The sequence below is a fragment of the Rattus norvegicus genome, chromosome 10 (genome assembly GCF_021556685.1).
Source record: "Rattus norvegicus strain SHRSP/BbbUtx chromosome 10, alternate assembly SHRSP_T2T, whole genome shotgun sequence".
Taxonomy (NCBI): domain Eukaryota; kingdom Metazoa; phylum Chordata; class Mammalia; order Rodentia; family Muridae; genus Rattus; species Rattus norvegicus.
The window spans coordinates 111,426,712-111,448,163 of NC_141543.1; the positions used below are offsets into that span (position 1 = coordinate 111,426,712).

Here is a 21,452-nt window from a genome sequence, read left to right on the forward strand (position 1 = left end):
GCGCACTAGGCAAGAAGGAAGCTGGACTCTTTCGGTCTCTCTCGCCTCATCTCTGCAGCGCTCCCTCTTGGAATGGCCAGGTTCCCCTTCTTCCACCTGCTCACTTCAAGAGCTGAGACCCACCCTGAGGTCACAGCTGAAGAATAGAGCTTAAACTGCCTCCTTCCCTGTCCCCATCCACAGCTGCCAGCTGCCATAAAGAGTTAGGACTCTATCCACTGGGCGCTCGGGAGTCTTAGGGATGAGTGGGAGTCATCGCTGTTTCCAAGTAGAAGCTCCATGACTCAGGTTTGTGGGCTGCCGAGATTATGCAGTGTGCTCAGCACTCTGCCAGAACTATAAGGAGATTGATACATATCGAGGAAAGAAAGCCATCGCCCATAGGAATGTATTATCTAGTCACAGAGGAGATTAGCATAGAGGAGCAATGGTGAATGAAATAAAAAGAACACAGGCAAGGGCTTCAAGGAATGCCTGAGCTCCTTATGGATGTTGTTCCAGATCTGGAGGTTACACAGGAGCTCCACTAAGCTGCCATGTCCAGGGCATCGTGAGCTACACAGAAAAGATGGCGATGCCACTCCAGGGAGTGGGACCTGACCCCAGAGGAGCCAGAGACTGGCCCAAGAAAGAACGTGGGCAGCACAAGCAAACAGACAGGGGCCAGCTCTCATTCTCCAGCACTGTGGTGTGGCGCTAGGCAGCCAAGGGAAGAATGGATGGAGAGTGGCAACAGACCGTACAAGCTCAGCCATCACCTTCTTGGTTAATGACAGTTTCTAGGCCCATGAGGGAATTTTCTATTTGGGTGCATTGGACAGAAGTCTTTATTCTGCCCCTCAGAGGCCTGGATGTTCCCCCTGGGGTGTGTGGCAGGTAGAGCTGGGAAGGGCTTAGCCTGCGCTTCTCCACCCACAGGTGCCTGCTGCCCTTTGAGATTCTAAGTAGACACCCTCAAGGTCGAGCAGCAGCAGGGAAGCTTGCTTTGCTGTTGGCTGCCCTGTGGTTTTCCCGCTCTGAAGGAAGAGAGAACTGTGGCAGCACAGAGGGAGCTCTAGGTTCACAAGGCCTTGGCAGGAGACCTGGGCATCATCAGCTTGCTATAAGCCTACTTCCTGCAGCCTTGGTCCACTCATTCTTAGTCCTCGGAGCCTGGTGAGGCAGATGGTTGGGCAGACTGTATCCAGTTACTCACCACTTTCCCCTAAGACCTCCAGCCCCAGTTTGTGAGAATGAAGGGAACACTCCTGGGAGGACCTGGGAGGTGACCCATGTGCAGTGACACACATGGTAGCAGTCTCCAGTCAGTGGTTAGCCTGTCACGACTGGTCTGAGTGCGCTCTTCCCTCTGTGAGCGTCAGGACCCAGCTAAACATTAGGGTTGTACTACAGGCTGACTTTGTGTAGCCCCCGTGTGGGGAATAGATGGGGAAGGCAGAGGTGCCAGTGAGACACAGATTGGCAGGATACTCACAGGAATGAACCCATGGGACCAGAAATGTCTTCTCACCGAGGTTTGTTATAGGGCCTGCCTGACAACTAGGTGGAGAAGGAAAGTGGACAGAGTCCTGTTGAGTGACTACAGAGGTCATAACAAGGGCCATAGGGGGTGTTGGGGTGAGGAGAGAGTGGCCCAAGAGAATGCCAGATGGCCATTTCAGAACTGGTCCCACCCTGAGGTCATCACATGCATGGCAGTGGAGACTTAAAAGTGGTCACTCTGTGGCAGCCGGTGGTCAGCAGCGATAGCCTGGGTGTTGAAGTCAAGGAAGACGAGTCCTGGCAGGAAACAAGAGAGCTGTGGGGAGCAGTGTCTGTGGGAAGATGGGAACAAGATGGGAATAAGCCCTCGTGCCGACAGCAACAGCGGGAGGGAGAGCTGAGGAGGCGGCATGCCCCTGCCAAGGAGGTATCTGGCTGCCACTGCATCAGCTGTGCAAGTGTGACCCGTTTTATTTTTGTCCCGTGTCGCACATAAGGTTAGTTTTTGTGACTCAGAGCCGAGACACAGGATGCAGAAGTTGCCTAGCCACAGCACAGCTGGGACTAGAGTCTGCTTCTCATCTTTCAATCCTGTGATCACTTTCCACATTAAGTTTGTCCTTGCTTAGCACCGAGGAGTTAAATTTTAAAAGAGCCCCCGTGCTTGTCAGTGGACTTTTTAGGGCCTAGAGGAGCTTCCTGAATGGACTGTGGTCTCAGGTTGGATGTTACAGTCCCCAGAGGGAACCATCCAATAGGCTCCCAGTTTCCCTGTCATCACAGAGAGCACAGCTCTCCAGTACAAGGAGTGGGCTTGCTTCTACCTTTGTCGTCCCAAGAGGAACCTGCTGCAGATGAGCCAGCAGCCGTGTCACTGCTCTCTCAATGTCAGCATGAATGACCTGTCCGAGGCGACTGGGCAGATGTCTCCATGATGATCTTAGGGGAGATGGGAGTTTTCAGGTTGCTGTGGGATCCTGCTCACAGTGGCTGTCAGGGACAGAGGCTAGGGTAGAGAATCTTGCCAGCTACTTCTCATCGCCGAGAACACAGCTTCTCTTCACATCCCCAGAGACTGTCCCTTGGAAAACAGGGTGGTCTGTGGTGGCCTCACTTGACTCCAGTCACGTGGGCTCTTCCTGTTAACTGTCCGGACTCGAGACAGACCATGCTTAAACAGTCTCTGGTTTTTAGAGGCTCTATACCTCTCCCCAGAGTGCCGCTCACTGCACAAGGGGCCAGCCCCCAGGATGCTGTCACCTTGGAACTCACCTTCCTAGTGCCACCCAAGGCTGACGATAAACGAGCAATGAAGTGGGAGTCTCAAGTGTTCCCCATGGTTCAGGTTGGATGGAGTCTCACAGAGTCAGTTCAGATGGGTAACAGGAAGGCTCATCTCCTGCTGCAGAGTCTCTTCCTTTCAAGTGCTCCCCTTTCATGTGTGAGTGTGACCTCAGCTGTGCCATTTTTGACTTGTCCCTTTGCTTATTAGCACATACTGCAGTATTCAGGTGTTCACAGATAACCACTAAGCAGCTCGCAGCCATTCCTCTGTGGTAGTTCTATAATTTACTCAGTCACAGCGTTTGTTCTGCTCACCACATATTCCATTTCTGACCTGTCAGTTTTCATAAAACCACACTCTGCCTGAGTACATCCACTGGAAACTTAGTAAGCTTCTGGTTTAGAATTGACTGATAAGGGGCTGGAGAGATGGCTCAGTGGTTAAGAGCACTGACTGCTCTTCCAGAGGTCCTGAGTTCAATTCCCAGCAACCACATGGTGGCTCACAACCATCTGTAATGGGATCCACCGTCTTCAGGTGTGTCTGAAGACAGCTACAGTGTGCTCACATGGGAGGGAGGGAGGGAGGGAGGAAGGACGGACAGACGGACGGACGGACGGACAGGAAGGGAAGGGAGAACTGACTGATCGGCCGGGCCTAGTTGTGCCACACACCTTTAATCCTGGCATTCAGGAGGCAGAGGCTGGTGGATCTGTGAGGTTGAGGCCAACCCAACCCACACAGTGGGTTCTGGGACAGCCAGGAGTACACAGAGACCCTGTCTCTAATGGAACAAGAGAATTGACAGATGTCTCCCCAACTACACACTGAGATCAAAGACAAGAGTATGTATGTTACCAATGTGGGTGCTCTGTGTTTCCCTGAAGGTTGCTGTAGTTTCCTTGAACCTTCTCTAAATGGTGTTGTCTAAAGTGAGGCAGGGAGTGAGTGACATCCAGACCTTTGTCAGGAGCATACCCGTTATGGATGTGCGGTAGTCACTTAACCTCTGGATTCATCATCTAAAGGGAGGCCTTCCCGGTCCTTCCTGCTTACACCTAGGACTGTGTATAAGCCGAAAGACAGATTTCACCGGAAGATAGTGTTTTGGTGCTGAGCTGGTTAGTGTGGGGTGGGTGGCACAGTATTTCCAGCTTCTTCAAGGTACTTTTGAATTCAGTGGCTAGCCACACTGGCAGTTCTGTTAGGGCTCACTGTACCAAGACCAGGTAAGTGTCTAAGTCCCATGGTGTCAGTCATATTAGAGGCTCAGTTCAGTGTATAGGTGTCAGTAAACCTGGGTTCTCCTTGGCTAAGGTGGCCGCTTTTTCTCTATAGTAAATGGTCACCCACAGGACAAGCTTCCAGTGGGTCTTTGTGCACTATTGAAAAGTCGTTTTGGGGGGCTGAGGATTTAGCTCAGTGGTAGAGCGCTTACCTAGGAAGCACAAGGCCCTGGGTTCGGTCCCCAGCTCCGAAAAAAAGAACCAAAAAAAAAAAAAAAAAGAAAAAGAAAAAAAGAAAAGTCGTTTTGGGAACTGCATACTTGAAACTGATATGGATAGGAGGCAGTCAGGACACCTTCAAAGTTGGTGGTTGTTCTGCTCCTTACTCTGACTGACACTCAGAACAACAATGAGAGCTTGAAGAGAGCCTTGCTGGCAGTGTTTTACAGTAACAGAAATGTGTTTTCTCTTTGAGGGGTGGACAGTTCTGTGGGAAAAAGACCCAGGGAGAATGGGCATCTTATTTCCCATAGTTTTCTGTGTCTCCCTGTAATGTGTAAACAGCTGATGGTGGGTCCAGCTACCACACACACACCTCCATGTGGTAGTCTCCATGGTAAAGAGGTCAGGGAAGGAGAATTCCATGCTTAGAGGAAGGGCAAGCAATCCCCAGCACCCCATGCCGAGTTCCTCTCTGGGCCGTGCTTTCTCTTTAGTAGTAAGGTACTTAATGGTCCCCACACATGCTCAGCACTAGACTCGGTGATAGCATTCCAGGCTTTGGAAATAAACCTGAGGTAAATGTCATCTGTCATTTACCCCCTCACCCCCCCCACACACACCCTTTTCTGTCCTATTACTAAACCCCCCTGAGTAGAAGAAAATATTTTTGTTTCTAAGCCAAATGGAATTCTTAGCAGGAAAGAGCTTGCTCAGCATAGTTGTGTGGGGTTGGTAGCCTGGCCCTGCTCCCCTCTGTTCCTGAGTCTGTCTCTGAGTTGTTCTTACTGACAATACCATCAAATGGGTGACTATAATGGGAATTATTAATCTGTTCCACCTTATAAATAGCAAGTCACACTCTAGTCTCCAAACCAAATCACTGTGAACATTTTCCTTCTGGGAGGAAGAAAAGAGTTTCTAGTCAGATATAATTAAACGCGCTACCTAGTGGGTAAAATTACGCTTATTGCTGGGTGAAAGAAGCAAGCCCAGACCTTAGGGCTTTGAACTGCTCTGCTCTCCAATGGACACACGCTTGCCACATAGATGCTCTGTCCTGTCAGGATGCAGGGTCTGCTCCTGGGTTAGCACTCAGCATAGCTTTCCTTCACCTCCCTTTCTATAGTAGAAGCGTTCGCTCCCTTCCCATCTCCACCTTAAGTGTCTGCAGCCTTTGCACTGCCAGGCTCTCCATGCATGCATGTGCTATGTGCTTCTCGTCTGTCCTTCCCATTGCTTGGTAATCTTCATGGACCAGCTGAGTGACTGACTGCAAGGTGAGTAGGCTGTGCCGGGTAGAACTCTCTTTCTCAGCTCTTCTGCAGCACAGGAACCTAAAGAGGGCCGTGGAGGAAGACTGAAATGTGTGGATCCCCAGACAGCACAAGATGCGTTTCTTTGAGCGCCATTGGCTTGTGTTGCATGTGTGGAACTATGCAGCTGTGTGTTGGCAGCTGTTTTCCATCCACACACACAAGGGAATCAGGAAAACTGTTGGTGTGTCTTCAGTGGAGAGGGTAAAGTAGGAACTGCTGTAGGTGAGCCTGTGTAGTTTCTTGTCTCCTTGGAGAAGACATGTGGGAACTGTGGCAATGTTAGGGCCCTAGGAGGCCTTCCCAGCCACAGCCATGCTCATCTTCCATTAAGCCTGAGGCTTTCCCTCTCTGTCAAGGGCTGTTCCCACATCTGACTCCCTTGTCTTTTTCAGTAGCCCTGGTAGCACTAATGCAAACATCATCTTGTCTAGGATCCCTGGCCGGCTGAATGACCGGAGAACCCCTCTGGGTGAACTGAACTGGATCTTCACAGCCATCACAGACACCATCGCCTGGAATGTGCTCCCTCGGGGTGAGACACCACCACCAAACAGGATCAGGGAGGAAACTCCCGGGGGCTGGAAATAACAAGGAGCTCAGACTAGCCTAAGCAGGCTGGCGGCTGTGTGCTCTGTGTCAGCCTTGCTCTCAGCTCAGTAATGCTTTCCCAGCAGGCTCAGGGCTCAGCTTCCTGAGTAAATGTTGCCACTGCCCTTACCCTTGAAACCAGAATTCCAGCTATAAAAACATGTGTGTGTTTTGTTTGTAGGTTGGTTGGGACTTGGGTATTTGTTCACATATAGGCTGATAAGTGCATGCATGAGTATATATTACCAGCGACATGTGTGTGTCAGTTTCAACTTGTGTGTAATATTTTTTGATGGGAGAAAATGTGTTTTTGGATTCCGATCCTGGGCACAAATCACTGAAGATTCCTTGTTATTTTTTATCTGCCCTCAGATCTCTTTCAAAAGCTTTTCCGACAGGACCTGCTGGTGGCAAGTTTGTTTAGAAATTTTTTATTGGCAGAAAGAATCATGAGGTCGTATAACTGCACCCCAGTAAGCAGCCCACGACTTCCCCCAACATACATGCATGCCATGTGGTAAGTGTGTTTGTCTGACAGTTCTTTTGTGCTTGGGTCCCTGTTTGCATTCCTGCCTGCTTTGGAATGGGGTGCCTCTTGGAACTGTAGAAGGACCTGACCTGGTGAGGCACGGCACCAGCCTGGGGACAGGGAGGTGTCCTTCAAAAGGAAGGAGACTGAAGGTGAAGAAGGGCAGCAGCCTTGGGCCCCACACTCCTCACCTCATGGAGCTGGTGTGGAGGCTGTAAAACCCCACAGAGACTTGCAAGGACATGGGGGAAGGCCTTGGCCCCACTCCTCACCTCATGGAGCTGGTGTGGAGGCTGTAAAACCCCTCAGAGACTTGCAAGGACATGGGGGAAAGCCTTGAGTTTTTTTCTAGCCAGCCTCAACTTGCTGTCCCTTCTCTGTTTCCTGGCCATGGGCTCAGTGTAACCAGCTGACCCATATTCCTGGTGCCATGCTTTCCCCACTGAGATGGACCATTCCCCTTCTTAATCTGTGAGCCAAAATAAGGGCCTTCTGGACTTTTAGAATCTGTACTAAGAAAGAAGTTGACCCAAATATATTAAGTGAATACAAAATTTCTCGAACATTTAAAGCCATTATCTCTCTCTCTCTCTCTCTCTCTCTCTCTCTCTCTCTCTCTCTCTCTCTCTCACACACACACACACACACACACACACACACACACACACACACTGCAATCTTTAATCACTGTTCATAATTTCTTCACTGTAGCTATAACCTGTGCTCGTAGTCATAACAATAAAATAATACAGTGTGGGACTGGAGAAAAGGGTGCACCAAGTGGTGGTACACAGTGCCTTCAACTCTAGTTCTAAGGGACCTAACCACCTTCCCTGGCCTCTGCTGACACTGCACACTGCACACACATGGTGCACAAATATACATGCAGACAAACACTCATACACACAAAATCAAAATAACATTTAAAAAAATTATTCTGAATCTAAACCTACCTCAAAATATGTGGTGTGGTGCTTCTGGGTGTCAACTTTCCATTCTTTTTTTATAAAGAGATTTGTGCATTTTATGAATGTGGGTGTTTTGACTGTATGTGTATCTGTACACCAGAAGAAGGTATCAGATCCCAAGGAGCTACAGTTATAGATGGTTATGAGCTGCCCTGTGAGTAATAGGAATTGAACTCAGGACCTCTGGAAGAGTAGCCAGTGCTCTTAACCACTGAGCCATCTCTCCAGCTCCTAAGATTTATTTTTTGTTGTTGTTCTAACAGGGTCTCATTTTGTAGCCCTGGCTGGCCTTGGAACTCACCTTGTAGACCAGGCTGGCCTTGAACTTACAGAGATCCACCTGTGTCTGCCTCCCACGTGCTAGAATTAAAGATGAACACTACCATGCCTGGCTTAACTTTCCATTAGTTAACAGAATAACTGACAGTCAGCCTATAGGGAAGAAAGTCTTACTGAGGGTTACTGCTTCAGAGGTTTCTGTCCATGGTCTCTGGCTGCCATGTCTTTGAGGCAGCACTTCATGGCAGGGGCACATGATGGAGCCAACTGTTCGCTCACAGCCAGCTAGAGAGAAGGGAAGGGAAGGGTGTGGGTCCCAGTATTCCCCTCCAGGGCATGCCCCAGTGGTCTAACTTCCTCCCAGTAGTGCCACAGGTGGAACATTTACATCCACATGGCTGTGCTCTCCACATGAGTGGAGGGGGTGGATTCCAAAATGAAATGACAAGTTTTCATTCACGTTAGTAAGAGAACTGCTTAACTCTAAAGACCTTTGGATGATGTTGCAAAGGCAGGTTTTTTTAATAGACTTGTGTCAGTTGTCGCCCACCACTAGAATCCTAAAGAAACAAGAAGTTCGTAAACTCACTGCCTCTTATATATTCAAAACTAAATAAAATCTGTAGTGTCCAGTATTCACGTGTACTATAAGCATCCAATGTTAAAACATAAGTCTCACTGGAGCTAAAGAGATGGCTCAGTGGTTAAGAACACTAGTTGTTCTTCCAGAGGTCCTGAGTTCAATTCCCAGTAACCACATGGTAGCTGTGAACAATATATAATAGGATCTGATGCCCTTTTCTGTCATGCAGATACACAGAAAGACAGAGCACTTATATATACATAGATAAAACAAAAATTAAAACAAAGCCCCCACACATCTGCATCCTTTCAAAGCTTGGTTAGTGTAGAACGGACACCAAGAACAGACGTGGGCTGCAGGAAGGAGCAGCTGTGCATCAGAGTTCCACACGCCACTCCAGAGGGAGGAGAGAGCACTGTCTGAGAAGCCTCTATAGTGTGTGAATGGCCTCTGGGGAGTCCATACAGTAAACACTTAGAACACATCCTCGGAATACCTGCCTTCCATACAGCTGCTATTCTGACCAAGAATTTTTGTAAAAAGGTAATTATAATAAATGAGTGGCTAGGTATTTACAGTGCCTGCCAAGCAAGCGGGAAGACTGGAGTTCAGAACTTGGCATATGAATATCAGGGGGTGTGGAGACTGAGCTAGGATTCCAGTCTTTCAAAGTGGAGATGCCTGTGAGAGACCTCTGAGTTTGATTGAGAGACCTTGTTCCAGAGAATAGAACAGTATCCAGGGAAGATTCCTGACACCAACTTCAGACACGTGTGTGTGTGTGTGTGTGTGTGTGTGTGTGTGTGTGTGTGTGTGTGTGTGTGTGTGTGTGTACAGGAGGAAAGGGAGAGGAAAAAGGAGGAGGAGGAGGAAGAGGAAGAGGAGGAGGAGGAGGAGAAAGAAGAAGGAAAAGCAGAAGCAGCAGCAGCAAACTGAAGCAGATCGGCTTGGGAGGCATGGAAGAAAAAGTTCAGCTCCCCATAGCAGTTTTCTGAACATGGCTCCAACCACCCTGAAGAGCAAATTTTACAGCCAGGATGAGAGGCAGGGCTCTTACCCTTTGTGTGGAGTCATTAGAGAAAGGGCCCTGGGAACCACAGCTGTCTGCACACAGCTGGGCAAAAGAACCCTTCTCTCATGGGAACCTTCCTCAGCATGCTGAGCGCTTCTGCTGTAAGAACTTCTAAGTCCTCACACTGAGAACTCTGACCCTTGCAGTACCCGTCTTGGCAATTCCCCTATAGATCAGAAGACATGGGTCTGTTTCTTCCCTATGTGTTTAGCATAGGTTTCCACAGATCTTGTTCCAGTGCTGCTGGGTGGGGCCACGTTCCGTGGGAAGAATCCTGCAGCTCCTGCCGCAGCAGTGCCTGCTCCTCAGCTGAGGAGAAGGTGCTCTTCTCTGTGCTATGATCTCACCTCAAAGGAAAAGAGGAGGGGTTGGATCGGGTACCTCCCTCCTCCAGCCCCTAGCTACTGGACAGTTCAGGTGACGGAGGTTAAGATGGAGCTGCTGAAGAGAGTCGTGGGGTCTGCAGTGGAGTGCGTGCGTGCGTGGGTTCCACAGTTGAGAAGCCTGGAGCTGCTTCTCACAGAGTAGAGGAGGGCGTATTTCAGTGGCCAGTGCCACATTGTATGTGCTGGATGCAAGCCCACACTGAGCATAGGCCAGTGGTAGACCATGAAGGAACCCCTGAATCATGCAGCTTCTGTGTAGAATGTAAAGTGTAGCACATCCATGGCAAACCAGGAGGCCCTTTTAAAGTAGGAAGTTCAAAGACCTGAGCAACAATTGGCTGACACAGAAATTTGCCCTGAAAGAAAGTTCTCTGTGTCAGACAGGGTCTGCAGGCTCTCCTGATGGGCATGCTCCTGGTGCTTCCCTACACAAAAGTGTGGGGTCAGAAGAGAGCTGAGTGGGTCTTCATGGCCAACAGTTGACAGTGGTGGTATCACTGCTTGCTTGCTGAAAGCATCACATATTACTATATCCACATATATACTGGGAACTAGCAAGCCTGAAGCTCTGCCAGCAAGGATGTGGAGGTCCAGCCAGATGAGCAAATAGCCCCAGCAGCAGCAGCTGACCGCCACTCCCTATCGTGCTGCTCAGACCTCACAGTTCCTACCACACCTGGGTGAGTCCAGTTGTGGTAGCAGGAAGGGGCTTTGGGACTGCCATTTGACTCTCTGAGTGTTAAGGAGTATTTTGCACTTCCTAACTGCTGACAGCTCACAACTGGAGGCTGTGCGTGTCTGAGTAGAGGGAGCGGTTGAAGGAAGCAGCTGGGCCTTGTAGAATAAAGACTAGCACATAGCTTGGCTAGGCTGAGGCCACCGGAAGGGACACTGTGTCCACCCCAGAGCCCACGAGCCCCAGAGCCTGTTCCGTATGTCCATTTCCCAGCCAGCTTCACCCTCCTGCTGGATAAGAGCCCAACATTCTTCCTTCTAACTGGGTGTTGGAGGTGACCAGGAGTTGGCAATGCCTGTTCTCCAAACTGGTCAAACATCTTGGCGCTTCCTCCCCTTGATGCCAGGCACCAGAGCCACTGACTTGAGACCTCACCCTTGCTGTAATGCTACTGGTCATGGTCTCTATCCCTGACCCTGACCCTGACCCTGCCAAACCAGCCTGCTCCTACTCAACACCTCACTGCTACCTTCCACTTACCCTTGTGACTTCCTGCAGCTCCTGTGCCCCGCCTCTTCCTGCCTTCCTCACCTGCACCTAGCCCTGCCCAGTTCACTTCGCCCTGCAGCTCTCTATGGTCCACCAAAGAAGCCTAGTTCAGCAGGTCTAAGATAAGGCACAGTGAGAGACAGGGCACTCCAGAAGGCTGGCGGTGTCTGTCAACATTCCTGACAAAAGTGCAAGCTGAGGATTCCCCAGCCTAGCACCAAGGGGTAGGGGGTCTCTGCCTCTCTGTTTCTGTCTCTCTCATATTGTTATATAAAATATATGTTAAATATCACATTAAATGACACTGCATGTGTCCACAGTACAACTGCTCTCCATGCCACAGTCTCTGTCATACACAGAAAAGGCTGAAGAGAGTCACAGCAGGCTTCAGACAGGACAGCAGTGACACTCACCTCTTAAAAACTGCTGGAGATTCCTTTGAAATTAAAGGCCTCTTTGGAGATTTCCTATTCCTTTGAAACAGTAAGTGCTGGTTTTTTAATTGAATCATTATAGTTAAGGCATTATTTGTCATAAAATGAAACTTAGAAACAAACCTAAGAAATAATGGGCTTTTCTTTGCATGATCAAAGCATAACTAGCAAATTCCCTAAGGTTTTGTACCTAGACTTGATCTCATGTGATATTTTCCAAATGATGTGGAAAGGGCTTATTAGAATCCCAAGCTGGCTGTTAATTCTCATCCATTAGACAGAATTTTGTACGTGCCAGTGAGACTCCCACCGCAAGCAGGGTTTTCCTGTGAGAGTAGATACATAGCCCCTGTACTTGATGCGATGGCTGGGTGCGCCCTGCAAGGGTCTATGGTAGTCAAGACTCTGGTGCTCACTGCCTTCATTGTAATTGACATCTGCAACAAGGCCTAATCCTCCACCCAGCATAGTGACAGCAACAGGGAAAGCCATCCAGATCCAGGAGACAGGTTGTGGGGCAAGTTCTAGCTCCATGAGCTGCTGCAGGCTGGGCACCTGGTGTAGAAAGTAGACCAGGGTGCACCTTTCTCATTCTCCCTTGGCCCAAGCCTCCGGCTGACGTGGTGAGGGACCATGGTCCAGCTCCTCCTTTCCTTCTGCTGCTGGTGTCCTGGGTGTCTGCTGAGGTGTCAGCTTCTCTTTTGTGTTGCTTACAGCAGGGATTGCAGAGATCAAAACCATGCTGGGGGTTGGGGGAGGGCTGGCTCCTGCAAGACCACTGTGCAGTGTCTGATGAGTTAGAGGTAGTCTAGCTCAGGAGGAACAGCATTAAGTGACTTTGGTCTTATATCGTTTCCGTTGTCTTTTGAATTCTTAGGGGTCTCTTTGCACTGGTTGGCCAGGGAAGGAACTGTTGGGAACCAAGAGATGCATTAGGCAATGATGATGAGAGGTCAGAGTATTAACAGGACTTGGTGGCAGAGTGTCCTGTAGCTGCTGGCATCATAGGAACAGGAGGTTGTTGGGGTGCTGGTTTAAGAGCTGGCATTCAAGTAAGGGAGAAAATGGCTGCCATTTACTTAGCACCTGTAAGTCCTCCCTGAAATCTACACACAGCTTCACTGGTTCTCACCATGCACAGGATTTTTTAACTTTGCACCTAGGAAGATGAGGAACCAAAAGGGTGTGACTTGTCCAAAGGCACACAGTACCTGCTGGCTGAGACCTCAGGCCTCAGCCTCCCACGGGCTTGCCTTGCTCAGTTCTACTGGGTGGTGGGATGGCCTCTAGGAAAGAGGGTCTTGCACAGAATAGACAGTGGCTTCAAGGAGAAATGATCTGGGTGGGCTGTTAAGAGGAAAGACCCCTGACACCCTGACACCCTGACACTGGCATGCTCCTCACCTGTGGACGAGACTCAAGGAACATGCACTGATGAAGAACACGGATGCCCAGGACACACCGCGCACTTATCGCCTGAACAGAGTTGGGGTCTCAGCTCCCCCATTTAATTCCCTTTTCACTCAGAGCCTGTGTGTCCTGCATGTGGGTGTTAGATATAGGTGCCATTTGGCTGACCCGAGTGTGCGCTAGGACTCGGTGGCAGTAAGTCTGCCATGGAACTCAACAGAGAGGAGGGAGGAAGAGGGCAACTGGACCGTTGGCAGCCTGGGGAGGAGCATGCATGGGGTACACCTTTCCAACAGCACAAATGCACATCCAGAAGGCATAGCCAGTACAAGTCCTGTGACCAAGTCCTAGCTGCAGCCCACAACATCAAATTAACCCTGTCACAAAACCAATCGATCAGACCATTCATTCTCTGGTAAGTAGCCAAAAATCAGTGTTTCGTGTACCATCACCTGATTTGGTTATGTTGAGATCTAATACAGTATTCTCAAACACATTTTAGATGCAAACCAACCATATCCATGGACTCACAATCTGCCTGTCAAGACACAGGCTCCAGGTTGCCCCTCACCTCAGCACAGCAGCCATCCTAGATATGAAGTACTGTATACAGCGACGAGAAGGTGCCACCAGTGCCTCTGGCCAGCTCCCTCCCTCCTGAGCCCATGCAGTCTGAACAGACAGTATCTAAAAATCTTATCCAATTTGAAATCTTTTGCCTGACATCATAGCTCCATTCTCTATGCTGAGAAGTGCCAATAAGTACATTTGAAGAGTTCTAGTTACAGAAGCCAGTGAGATGGGATTCCAGGAAGAGACTGCATGCCTCTGACACATGTTCTCTGGGGAGGTTTCAGGACTGACAGGGCTAGCGTGAGTGGAGTGAGAGAGTAAACACTAGTCAATCCCATTCTGTGCTGGAAATTACATGGTGAGGCCACTTTGACCAATGACCAGTATAGAAATTTGTGTTTGACTCTTGGAGAGACTGTATTGAGCTGGGGACAGGCTGGGGCCTTTACTGACAGGGCCAGCACAGCAACACTGATCAGGGCTTAGCAGCCTCCTGGATTTCATGGGCCGAGGTAACCTCAGGACCCAGGGGGTAAGCCTGACCTCAGTAAAGAGCTGTCTCAGTAGTCTCTGCTTGGCCCAGTGCTCACAACCCAGTTCTCCCAGATATTTCCCTGCCACCAAAACCCTTGAGAAACCAAGTAACCCCAACCTTCAGAGAAGCTAGTTGAATGGTTAGTCATCCTCTTCCCCAGTCCTTATGTGTGAGTGCTATACTAACAGTGAAATAGAGTCCCCTTGCCTACTGCTTCCACTGCCTAGTGCGGCTTGCTTGCTGGCCAGGCTGCCTTGGCTGGCCCTTCAGTTTGGAACGTTATTTGACAAAGCTTGTCTGGGTCTCAGAGGCTCCATGTACACCAAGCCCCCTCTCAGAAAAGCTCTCCACTTCCCTGGTTGTCAGGGCAGCACTGGACCACCTCATGTATTTCTGGCCTGAGGAGGAATGTGGCAGGCATGAACAGGGAGTGACTGTTGCCTTCTTTCTACCTCGTTCTTGGGCCCTGCGAGTCTTACTTGTATTTCCCAGAGACTAGCCTCTACTGCTTCACCACCAGCCTGTGCGCTGTGGGATGGTTTCTCAGCGTTTGTTACTAAGAAATGTGCTACTTGAGAAATCTGGTTGTGAGTCTTGTTCCAGAATCTCCTGTATGTTAAGCTGAGATGTCCACATTTCAACATAGATCTTACCAAGTACTCTCCCTGGGATCTGAGCTGTGAATGAGTCTGGAGGTCTAAGCATGAGAGAAGCTTCTGGAAGACTAGAAAACTTTATAATAGCATGACACCGTTGTGGTGGGGGTTGTATGAGAGAATCATCCCACCCAAGGTAGGGGTTGACATGTGAAGTCTTGAGGCACAAGCACCTGCCCCAGGGTTTCTCCTGTGCTTAGCTTTCTTTGCTTAGACTAAGCTGAATGTGAAGGAAGCCACTCAATCTTGTCAGTGACCTCTGGTTCCTTATGAGTAATTCACAGCACATTTATGCCCACAGACGAGAAAGACGCTGGTCCCTGGCACAGCACTTTTACCCTACAGATCTAGAGTGTGCTCCTTCAGCCACCTTTGCGGGACCTACTTGGTCAGTGGAAACATTCTGCCAGATGCTCTAACTTCCTCTGGAATGATTTGTGTGGCCAAGCTCCCAGAACCCAGCAGCTTTACACTCTGGCCTTTCTCCTATGGTTTTGTGCTGTAGCACAGGCTAGATGGTTTCCAAGACTTCTTGTCCTGTAGACCCACCATCTCCATACCTCTCCCCTGCTGCCAGGCCACGTCTCAGGGCATGGGAGACCTGTGAGATAGGCTCATCGCTACTTCTGCCCCTTTGGCGCCTGGGCTTTCTTTGTCCTCACTAGCCTGACCTGACGTAAATGAAGGAGGGAGGGAGAAAGAGCTTGGGAGCCACCGTTACCTCTGTAACTCCATAGCTATACTTGAGGGCCAAGCCACTGCAGAGCTGAGCTTCTTGTCAGGCCTTGGCTGGGCCTCGCCTCTGAAGGATGACTGGTGGCTTCCCTGTTCTGCCGTCTGCCACCCCAAGTGATGAAACTCTTCCCTTAGTGCTCAGGGCTTCTGCTCCTTCATAAATAGACGGCTGTACACACATCCCAGGGGATCTCACAGGCAAGGCAGGCAGAAAAGAGCCTTTGGAATAAATACTTTAAAATCTGGTGGTTATTATGTCCTTGGGTGCTGATGGAGAGGCCGCATTTCTCGTGGGGGAGAGGCTGAAGCACAACAGTGAGCTTGTGCACTCTGCCTGAGGTGGGGAGGCGATGATGGAATACTCAGAGACCTGTAGTTCCTGTTTAATTTTTGATGCAAAGCCATCAGGGAGTCGTTCTCCCTCACTCTCAATTCCAGGGGTCCTGAAAGCCTGCATTTCTCTGGCGATAACCTGTGCTCTTTGCTGTGACTGATCAATGCAAATGGAGCCCACGCTAGCTCGAAGGCTGGCTCTCCTGCAGCCCACTGCCTGGGCGATCGCCATCCTAAGCCAATTTCCTGAAAACCAGGCTCTTCCTGGTGGTGACTCAGCCCGCAGCTTAGAAAGTCTTACTCCTTGCTGTTCAGGGAGGGAGTCCAGTTCAGACCAGCTAGACTCACCCTGCACCCTCCAGCCTGCCCCATCACCTCCGACCAGCCTCTCTCCTTCAGAGTGCAGACCTTCCCTTACTCATCCCAGCCTCTGTTCCTCCCCTGTGACACACAGAGACCTGATGCACCCTGGTGCAGTACAGGGAACCATGTCCAGCACAGCTGTTATCACTGGGTTTTATAAGCTGCTTTCTTTTCCTGTGTCCATAGCTTAGAGTCTCCAATTAAGACTTAAGATTGGTTGAACTTTAGCTGAGAGAATGCAGCTTCAATCAACTGCCGCCTGTGCTCATCAGCACGGTTGTTCTGCTAAGGACGAGATGATTATAGAATGTGACAGTTTGATGGGAAAAGCTGAAGTCATCTGTCGGGCCCAGAGAGGGTGCCCAGGTTACCCAACATGCTCTGCTTTGTGGAAGTGCCTCTCTCCATTCCACCTCAGCCCAGGGAGCCAACCCAGGACTGAGGCACCTCTGGTCCAGGAGCTGTTGTAGAGCCTGTCTGCCAGTGGCTTGGACATTCTCAACCAGGTTTTCTTCTCTTTGGTATCTTGGACAGGCTGCAACTTCTCCCTTTGCCCTAAGTCACACCCCTTTGCTGGCTTGCTCATTTCATCAGTCTCTACCATACCTTTCACACAAGTGAAAAATCCTGGAGCCAACTTTCTTTCTTTTTTTTTTTTTTTTTTTTTTTAAGATTTATTTATTTAATGTGAATATGAGTACACTGTAGCTGTCTTCAGACACACCAGAAGAGGGCATCAGCTCCCATTACAGAGCCACCATGTGGTTGCTGGGAATTGAACTCAGGACCTCTGGAAGAGCAGTCAGTGCTCTTAACCACTGAGCCACCTCTCCAGCCCCTGGAGCCAACTTTCTGATGAAGGAACTATGTGTGAGTTCAGCTTTCCCAGATATGGGACCTAGGTGGGACCACAGCCCAGCAGAGGCCATCACACCAAACAGGCTCAAACATGTGTATTAGAAAGTATTGGCCTCAAGATTGCAATGGCTCGGCAGCATGTCAGCTGAGCCACAAGTACATGGATGTGTGCACTTTGCCTCTCTGCTTGGGTCCACAAGTGCCCATGCTGGGCTCCAGCTGGTCGGGTCAGCCAGCTGCCAGACACTCTTCCCACTTCCTGCCTCCAGTTCCCCTAATTCTACCCTTCTAGCTCCTGAAATTTAAACTTTTCATTTGATTAAATTCAAGGCATCTTTATGGAGTTTAATTGCAATAATTGACTTTGCTTCTGTCCCAACAAAGACTAGACGTCTCCCCTGATGCTGCCGAGCACCACCAGCCTGCGGTCGGGCATTTATTGAGCATCTGGGAGCTATTTATTGCCCAAAGTTGGAGCCACTTTTGATTATCTCCTGATTGCCTCTTAATCCTGTCAGCAGGGAAGGGCTCATGGGAGTGTGGTCTGTGGACAGTGGGGCAGGGATGGGGGATAGGATGCAGAAGGAGTAACTTTTCTCATCTTAAATCTATCCTGAATTTTAAATGTTTCCATTCTTGTCTCGATTCTTCATTGAGACATAGAGAAAATGTGCCCCGTTACCTCCAGCTTGCAATCTCATTAGTCTAAATAGAAATAACAGGAATCGTTGCACTTCCCAGGAAATTGCCAGGGAGAAGAGATTGCTATTCCAAAAACAAAATCTGCCCAAGATGAGAGAATTGGCACCCATGTGGCTATGCCCATGTGCACAAGCTTCAGCTTGGAATTCACGTCAAGAGCTGTGCCTTTCTGACTGACTGCCCCTCACCCTATCAACCAAGGCCTTTTACTCATCTCATGGTCCCTCAGGGACTTCACGAGTGGGATATCACCACTTTTTACTTCATGGATAGTAAGGCTGGTACCTCGAAAGACAAGGCCCTAGTAGAGCTATAACCCCAGGCCTGCTGAGTGGCCATGCTAAAGACCAGCATTTGGGGGACCCATAAGCCGTCTGATGCACGTAGTTGCAAAGACCACCAGGGTTTTTTCCCTTCTACTGGTAGAGCAAAACAGGAGCCTTGGAGCTCTGATGACTTCTGCAAAGGCAGGTGTGATGGTGACCAGAGTGAGTCTGTTAGTGTGGCTCCTGTAGCCACAGAGGGGCCAGGAAGAGTCCAGGAGAGGGTCTAGGATTGAGAGGGGATACCTAGTAATGACTGCAGAGACACTTGGGACTCCAGAAACTCCCTGGAAGGTATCAGGCGTACTTCAGACATGGTTACTGGTCCAGGGTCAGGAGTCACCAAGAAAGATAAAAGTCCGTTTTAAATAGCACTTGAGCGCATCATTGAGGGGGAATGAAGAGAACTTGTTCCGATGCACCCACACACAGGGAAGACAAACAGAGAACCATGGTAGCCCTGGGTACTAGAAGTGGGGGACCAGGGAGAGCTTCTTTTGGTCTGAGAGAAGAATTAGAAGAGCTAGTATCTTCTGCGCCACCCACCACAAGGCATTATGACACAGAAGCCATATTCCACCATTACTGCGTACACAATGTAGGCAGTGGCACTTGGAAGTATAGCCATCTACACCAGCTTATGATTAAGTTAGGGACTCCTAGGACTCCACTGTGGCCGCCTTTTACTGTGACTGCCATGAGTTGATGCTCTCACTGACCCCTGGTCTGCCTAGGCTGCCCTGAAGTCCCACCACCATCCCGAGACCCTTGGGCTCACACACCCCTACTGTGATCATAAGACTACAAGATGTGTTGTCATCCCTGGTTAGGACATGCTTGGCTCCCTGTGTACAGCCTACTCAAGCCTCCAGCCACTGTTCCTCTCCATTCTCCACATGACCAGCTGTTGCAGAAAGAAGGAAAACCCCAAACTGTGAGCCAAATAAATCCCTCTCCCCCAAAAATGCTTTTTGCCAGGTGTTTGGTCATAGGATAACAAAAAGGCTGCAATGCCTCAGTAAAGCAGGAAGATCAGCAGGCTGGGTCTGTGTAAGCTGCAGGCCTGCTCCACCAGAGAGACAGTCTGCATGCACGTCAGGTAGGCCAGCTCTGCATCGTCTCTGCGATGCTTCCAGGGAACCAGGGTGAGCTGAGATTCCTGAAGCTGTGCACAGAGGGACTGGAGGACCGGGTGCTCACACCAGTTAGTCTGAACTGGGGGCTGTGTTACAATACTTACTATAGGATCTTCCTGTGTGAGAGACAGGCATTTAGTAACTAAGTAACTCAGGGACAGCAACAGCACCATGCCAGTGAGTTTTACCTTCATGGAAACCATGCTGCTGGTTTTTCCTCTAAATCCGAAAATAATTCAAAGTTAAGAACTATAAGAAAACAATAAAATTATACTCAATACATACCCAGACCAAGATCAAAACCCTACTTTTAAACTCTCTAGCCTGTGTAGCCCTGGCCCACAGCACTAATGTTCTCCTCCCCAACCCGCCAGGGATCCTGGGGGAGGGGCATCTGGCAAAGAGCCTTATGTAAGTGCAACCAGTCTGCTCCCAGACACTGAGTCCCTGTGTCCCCCGTTATGTAAGTGGGAGCGTTTATGAAGCTGCATAAATCAGCCCTGGGCTTCAGAACTGTGGAGGAATAGTCCGAGAACTGGTTTGAAGTAGAGCAGGGAGTGGGCGTGCACCTGGTGGGGTCGCAGACAGGGCTGTCTGCTGAGCACAGATGCATTGTCAAGGATGTGTCAGCCATTGTCAGTGCTGAGTAGTACCCAGTGCCATGAGACTATCTGCCTGTCCTCTTTTAGCTCAGTGCTACCAACACAGCTTTAAGCCTCTTGGGCCCAGGCAAAGTCATAGCCATGAAGGCAAGAGAGTGCTAGGGCCTGAGCATCCTAGAAGTTCAGGGTGCAGAACATGTTGGCACCACGTGGCCTTCTGGGACAGCAGGTCCTCAACCAGAGCACCACCCCAGCTCTGCTGACTGGGATGTTTCCAGCACAGTGCCTTGTACTGCCCAGGCTCTCCCACCAGCCACCACAGGAACCCCAGATACTCGGAGTAAGCAGGTTGCATGTTAGGGAGGGTCACGATGGAGTCATGTCCTTATTCTTGTTCTAAAGAGAGGTGTGGCGCACTTGGCAGGTGGAGTGAGCCACAGCACCCACCACGTCCACTCCTCTCCAGACTTCCTGGCCGATCCTGCCTGCTGGTCAGCTCTGAGGACCCTAACACAGCCCTTCCCCGAAGAAGGGTGTTTGCCCCATGGCCCTGTGATTCATCCCTGTGAAAGCCTCCTGCCAAGGCTGCTTGAGTAATGCTGTGGGTGCCCTCTGCTCTCTCCCCAGGCAGGCCTGGGACCTTGCTGTGGACATTTGCCTCTCTCAACTGCCAACCATCATCGAAGAGGGAACTGCCTTCAGGGTGAGTCCCCACTACAGGGAGACCCTCCCCGGGGACCCTGTTCCTTCCTTGTAGATACCTAGTCTTCCTGTAGCACCCATAATTCTGAGTGTCGGGGATTAGTTCACCTACCTGGAGAAAATGATGCAGCTAACGAGAGTTTTCAGGGTTGGGTCATCATGGGACTCGTCAGGTTCTGAGGTGGTCAGCCTGATATGCCACGCTCATAAGTCAGTCCGTCTCCACCCCCCTGACTTACCTCAGCCTCAGATCATGCAGGTGGACGCTGAGCAGGTGCAGACAAGCTGGATCCACTTGTACAAGTGGGTGGCCCTGCCTAGAGCCTTCCTAGCAGCTCTGAGAACTCCCTTGGTTTTTTTTCCTTTGGACTGGTCCCTGCCCCTGACCTCAAGAGCACAGCTCACAGCACCATTCATGAAGCTGAGGTGACACGAGGCCTAGTGTGGGGCTGTGGTTGGGCTGTCAACAGCACAAGGTCCACCTCACACTACTCAAGAGGCCATTGGAATTCAAGACCAAAAAGAGCCAGGCAGTGTGCTGGGCGTGCGTGAGGCAGTGAGACGGCCTCTCTGAGCTTTGCTTTCCTCCTTTGTTGTCATTTGAGACAGGCTCTTTCCATCTAGTCCTGGCTGTCCTGGAACTCACTCACAGAGACCCGCCTGCCTCTGCCTCCTGAGTGTGGGTTACAAGGTGTGTACCAACACACACAGCCTGGTTTCCTCTTTAAAATGGATTCTGGGGAAACCCAACTTAAGGGAGTATGTGATGGCTAAATGAGTTACTGATTCTGAAGTGCTTAGGACAGAAGTTAGACGTGTGATAGTGCAGAAGTTACATGTGTGATAGGACAGAAGAATGACACATATGACAGACCCTCTTTTTGTTCATTTCTTCTTGTACAAGTCACTGCCCAGAGAAAACTAGCCAC

At 50.0% G+C, this 21,452-nt stretch overlaps 1 protein-coding gene across 3 annotated transcripts in view; it reads left to right on the forward strand.

Moving 5' to 3' along the window:
- Positions 1–21,452, forward strand: part of Rptor (regulatory associated protein of MTOR, complex 1) — a 298,642-nt gene that overhangs the window by 190,586 nt on the left and 86,604 nt on the right. For all 3 annotated transcript variants that reach the window (NM_001134499.2, XM_087571026.1, XM_087571028.1), the window contains 3 exon segments: positions 5,963–6,063; positions 6,492–6,636; positions 20,449–20,524. In NM_001134499.2, the coding sequence (NP_001127971.2) occupies positions 5,963–6,063; positions 6,492–6,636; positions 20,449–20,524 (322 nt within the window).